The 6,205-nt window shown below is 35.3% G+C and overlaps 1 protein-coding gene across 1 annotated transcript in view; it reads left to right on the top strand.

The window, feature by feature from the left end:
* Positions 1–6,205, top strand: part of PKHD1L1 (PKHD1 like 1) — a 152,749-nt gene that overhangs the window by 57,425 nt on the left and 89,119 nt on the right. Inside the window, exons 26-29 of the mRNA XM_007466246.1 lie at positions 679–801; positions 1,497–1,602; positions 4,071–4,181; positions 5,497–5,661. Coding sequence (XP_007466308.1) covers positions 679–801; positions 1,497–1,602; positions 4,071–4,181; positions 5,497–5,661 — 505 coding nt within the window. The remainder of the gene's footprint in view (positions 1–678; positions 802–1,496; positions 1,603–4,070; positions 4,182–5,496; positions 5,662–6,205) is intronic.

The following is a 6,205-nucleotide window of genomic DNA, read 5'->3' on the forward strand; positions in this document are numbered from 1 at the left end:
ACTCTTTCCTGACCAGTCTCCTCTGCTTTATTCATCATTTCTGCTCCTGGTCACTTTGGCTCCCACAGGCCCAGCATGGAGACTCCTGTGTCTTTGCTAGACCCTGTATGCATCTGAAAGCTACCATATTGGCAGCACGATTTTGGAATGACCAAATTATACATATTGATCTGATTTGGTTTCATTTTTACCATTGACAGAAAATATAACTCCGTGAGTGGATGAAAAACCAAGAGTAGTTTTGGTAGAGGCCAAAAATGCTAAAGGGGAAAAGTTGACTCTCGGGTGGAAAGAGGACTACATTTTTCAATTATTTAAGAATCATTTATCAAAATGGTCATATTCAGAAAGAGCATAGAATATTTTGAAAAAATCAAATTAAGTAAATTCATGTTCCTTAGACATGTTTTATCCTAAATATTCAAGTTAATTTTAGTCATTTAATTCAAGTTGTAATTGATGCAATATATGATACTGCAATGATGTTATCAGTTTTTTTCTTGGGTAGATTATGATCATTTTTGAAGAGGCTTCTTTTTAAAAAATGTGATTAAATGGCTTTGAATTTTTTTCATCCTTTGGCTTTTCACTTTTAACCATGCTTAAACTTAAAAAGAAAAACTACTGTGATCATATTTATTATAACCTTTCTAGTAAAATAATCTCATCTAAAAATAGATCAATGATTCCAACATTTTTGGAGAAAAGGCTAACGTGATGGTTACAAGGATAAAGGAAGGTGGCTTATTCAGACAGCGCATACTGGGAGACCTACTTCGTACACCCAGCAAACAGCCACAGGTATTTTTGAAAGTTTCCTTGTGATGTAATTTTAAATGTATAACTATTTTGTAATACATTAAAGACCTGGTAAAACAGAAGAGATGACGTCTTTATTTTTCATGTGACTATTTGTTAACAGATGATCAACTCAATGATATTATTCTGTGACTTTTGGGAAAATTATCTTCCTTATGATAAAAGATTTTAAGCTCTACTGTTAGTATTTGGAAAATATATTCTTTCATTTAATCTTTGTAGTAACTCTGTAAAGTAATTATTAATGTTAGCACTTACTGATGAGGAAATTAAATTGTATGGAGTTTAGGTGACTTTCCCAAGAGCAACCTTTATTTTTCTTCATAGCACTTATTGCCCCCAGGGCATAATGTGCATTTTCTTTTTTTTGTAAGTTTATAGCCTTATGCAAGGCTCTCTGTCCTACCTCCACTAGAATATAAGTTCAGTAACAGCAGGGATGTCATCTGTTTTTTTAAATGTGCTTGATACGTTTACAACTGTGCCTGACGTATAATGGACACATTCGCTGAATGAATCAATGAAGTGTCAAAACAGAAAAAGTATAAATAGAATAGACTAATTTTTGGAAACCAACAAACCAGCAAACAAGCAAATTTCCATTACTTTTTCTAAATCCTATGCATAGTCTATTTAACCATGCTACCCTTGTTACCTCTGTGTTTCTTTATTTGAAGGTTGAAGTCTATGTTAATGAACTCCCAGCTAAATGTTCAGGTGACTGTGGGTTTACATGGGATCCCACAACTACTCCTCAAGTCTGGGCCATAAGCCCTTCCCAAGGTAATCTCTTGCTTTTGAACTTGGAGTATGGGGTGGAAGACAATTAGCAAAAAGGTAAACTCTGATAATGATTTTTTTATATTCTAACTAAGGCAAGCAGACAGTTCTACATAGTGAAAAAAATCTATCAGATCAGAAAGCTATGGAAAGATCATTAATTATCTTTGCAAAAAATATCACTGTTGAAGTTGGACTCACTAGTATTCTGCTTCTCCAGTTTCACCAACTTCTAGGAGATATAGTACTAAAATGCCAGTAACAAGAGAGCTGCTGTTTAGTAAAAGAAAATAATTAGGTCCTAGATTTGAGAATAAGAGATAGAAAAATGATTGCCGAGAACTCAGTCTAGGGGGACACATTGTAAAATACCTTCATAGTATGTGATTGCTTTAAAAAAAAAAAATTATATTATGTCTGAACTCCCAAGGATTGAAATAAACAGCATGACCAAGGATTGTAAGGGGTGGCTTTTTTTCAGTCAAAAAGGTAAGCTCAGATACTATAATCATATATTTAGTCTTGTTGACTAGTATGAAAATTCACCTGCTAATTATAAATTAGCAAACAAAAAGAAAAAACCCATTGAAATCTTTAAAATAGCACAACTTAGTGTTGAAAGAATATATTCTTCAGACTTTTTTATAATTATAGTTCTCTCTAAGCACCATGCTCAGTGTTAGTCCCCTACGATCTTCCCCAGAGGCAATCACAATAATTAATTTTGTGTGTATTCTTCCATGCCATTTTATTTGTTTGATTTTTTTTTTTTTTTTTTTTTTTTTGGGCGGTACGCGGGCCTCTCACTGTTGTGGCCTCTCCCGTTGCGGAGCAATAGGCTCCAGACACGCAGGCTCAGCAGCCATGGCTCACGGGCCCAGCCACTCCGCGCCATGTGGGATCCTCCCGGACCGGGGCGCGAACCCGTGTACCCTGCATCGGCAGGCGGACTCTCAACCACTGCACCACCAGGGAAGCCCCATGCCATTTAAAATACCTTTTGTGTATAACACACATATGGTAATTTTGCCAGTTTTTTAAGTTTACAAATGAGCTGTTACATTGTAAATATCATTTGCAGCTTTTGTCATTCAGCATTCATTTTGAGAAATATTTATATGGTTTTATGTATATCTAATTCATCACTAAAATACTTCATGGATACACCAATTTATTTGTTCTTCTGTTGATGGACATTTACATCGTTTACAAGTTTTTTGTTTTTACACATGACTGTATTGAGCTTTCTTGTACAAATCTACTATAACCTACATGCTAGAGCTTCTTTAGGGTTTATACCTACATGTGGATTAATGGGTATATGTGTATTCAGTTCATTAGGTGACCAAATTGCTCCCCAAAGTGGCTGTACCTTCAGTGGGTATGAGAGCACTATATTCCCCACATCTTTGCCAACACTTCATATGATGAGTTTCTAATTTTGGTCAATCTGATGAGTGTAAGAAGTTATCTCATCATTGCTTTAATGTTGTCTATTCCCTGATTAGTAATGCACAGGAATATCTTCTTGTATGTTTCTTGGACATTTAGATTCTTCGGCAAATTGCTTGTTAACATCTTTTATCCACTTATCAGATTGTCATTTTTCTATCAACTTGCACTGTATATTGTATGTTATGTTTGCTGATCCTTTGCACACATCTCCCAGTATTTCACTTATGATTTTTTTTAGTACCTTGTTCATGAATACATTTAAATCACTGATTTATTTTAATTTATATATCTTTTCCTTTATGGATAACCATGGCTTTTTGTATCTTATTTAAGAAATCCATCTCTACATTAACGTCATTAAGGTATTCGGTTATGTTTCTTCTAAAATTTTGAAGTTTTGTTTTTCATTCTTAGCTATTTAAATCCATGTATAATCTGTGTTGTGTGTGATGTTATATGAGTCGGGTGACCGTGTCATTTATCGATCAAATCTGGATACCTTTAAGAATGAATGGAGAACATTCAGTATAGGATGCTGGGCCAGCAAGTATAAAACTGGAATAGCCCAGGCACTTTAGGATGGGTATCATCCCAGATAAAGTAATCATATCCTATTCCAAATGGAAAGTGTCTACTACACTTATTGTACAGTTTATTCTCAGGAGTTTGTGATGGCGGCTCTGTCCTAGTCTAAGTTACCATATGGAAATGTCTGTTTAATTTCTTTGTCATAAGAATGATTTTCCTTTCCTGACAACATTCTATACTTAGTCAGATAATTCTTTCCACTAATCTCTATAAACACACAGATTCAAAACATGAAGCACTGTGCAGTAATTCAATGGAAAAAAAGTACCATTGCTAAATAAATGTCTTTTTTCCCTGCTTGCTTATAGGCTTATTGTTTATATCTTTTAGAAGATAGGCTCACTTTTCTCTGAGAAATACCTGATTTCATAACAACAGATTCTATGTTTTGTCATTTTAATATTGTTATTTAAATTTATCCTTTTCAGGGTCCTATGAAGAAAGCACAATTCTAACCGTATCAGGCTCCGGATTTTCTCCTAGTTCAACTGTATCAGTCTCAGTTGGACCAGCAGGTTGCTCTCTTCTTTCTGTGAATGGTAGATTCTTTTAAAATCATTGTTTTTGAGTCTAATTGTTTTTCTCTAAGAGAAAGTAGAATCAAAGAGCAGTGTTATAATACTGATTTTCCTATAGAGTACCTTTGGGGTTATGAAATTGGCAAACTGCTCTGGATAAATACCTTATCTTTTTAATCTTTGGTTATGACTACAGACTAATTCTTTCACTGTGGTACAGTGTCTTTATCCCATAACAGTTGATTTTTGTTCTTTTTCCTCATAAAGTGATTACATGAAATCTTTCCTTCTTTAATGTGTCTCTGGGACACAAAAATACATAAATTGCAGCTCTGATATTGCATGGTCCCCTCTGCCCATGCTTTGAAAATGCCTCATTAGTCATAGCAAGAGGGCATAGCCATCTTCCTGGACTTCTAGTCCAAACTTCATAGTCCTCTATGTATTAATGTAGAATTTAAAGATCATATTTTCTATTTATGGAAAAATGAGGACCATAATTATTTGTCTCCCTAAAAATTCTCTTTCATAATCCTAGGTATTTTTATTAATTTTAATAAGTTGGAATTACATAAGCAAATTCACCTTCCATATCATTTTAGTTGTTTCTTGTTTTGTTTTGGTTTGGTTTTTTTGCGGTACGTGGGCCTCTCACCGTTGTGGCCTCTCCCGTTGCGGAGCACAGGCTCCGGACGCGCAGGCTCAGCGGCCATGGCTCACAGGCCCAGCTGCTCCGCGGCATGTGGGATCTTCCCGGACCGGGGCACAAACCCTTGTCCCCTCCATCGGCAGGCGGACTCTCAACCACTGCACCACCAGGGAAGCCCGAAGTTGTTTTTAATTTACATCTTCTATGCATTCTTGAGATCTAATAGTCAGTATTGCACCTGTATTATAAGTGCACATATGCTGTTCTAAATGAAGAATGTTTTCACTTAGTTTTTATCAGTTTTCTTGTTGAAACCTAATATTTTACTCAGTTTGGGACATAAACAATATATTGGACCAAAGTTTTTAAAATTATTCATATAAATGATCTTATAGGTTAGGATTTAAAATTCTTCTTATAGTAACTTTTTTGCCACAGTGTAGTACTCAGGAGCAAATTGTTTACTCCACTTTCATTATTATTTTACCTTACTCTTTTCTAGCCCTGTCTGATTCGTAACATGAGGTAGTTCGTAAAGGTTTTCCTCCCATTAATATATGAGTAGTCTTCCTTAGATACATGTCTTGGAGTATAAAAATGAAGGCCACTATTTATATTTGAAAATATAAAATTTCAGTAATTTTATGTAAGCATTTCTTGACCATTTTCTTCTTCTTTTATCACAAGAAAATGAGATCAACTGCCAGATTCTGAATGGAAGTGCTGGACGTTTCCCAGTTGCTGTGTCCATAGCTGATGTTGGACTAGCACAGAATACAGAGGAGGAGGAATTACACTTCATTTATCAGAGTCAGATCTCACACATCTGGCCTGCTTCTGGAAGCCTAGCAGGTAATAGTTAATTGTTCCAAACAAAGAAAATTGCACACATTTCCATCATTTCATTGAACTGTTTCTAGAACAGGGTGAAGGGAGAGGACTCCAAAGCTTCCTCATATAGAACAAAGGAGACTCCTGGTTTAGAAGGCACAGCGACTCAGTGGATGACTAATTCTTTCCTTATGAAGCACAAGTCAGGGTGATTGCTTCTACTTACATCTTAGGTTATTGAATTAATATCATCAATTATTACATGTGTCTATAACAAGCTCGTTAATTATGTCAAGATAAGATTTATTAGTTATTATTCTGCTTACCAGCTGCTCCATTTATAATCACAGTCTCAGTGGAGCTACTAGGCCCAGAAAAAGTTCCAGAAACAAATCAGGGAAAGGGATGCTGACGCAGAAGATGGAAAGAAAATAACACATTTTTCCTGTCCTGATTCATTTCCTTTGTGTTTTGTTTGTTTGTTTGTTTGACCATGCTTAAGTGTGGATTTTGTGCTTCGGCCTTGATCTTTTTGGTGTGTTCTGTTATATATATATATATATAT

Source organism: Lipotes vexillifer, unplaced genomic scaffold, assembly GCF_000442215.2.
Source record: "Lipotes vexillifer unplaced genomic scaffold, Lipotes_vexillifer_v1.1 scaffold508, whole genome shotgun sequence".
Classification (NCBI taxonomy): Eukaryota; Metazoa; Chordata; class Mammalia; order Artiodactyla; family Lipotidae; genus Lipotes; species Lipotes vexillifer.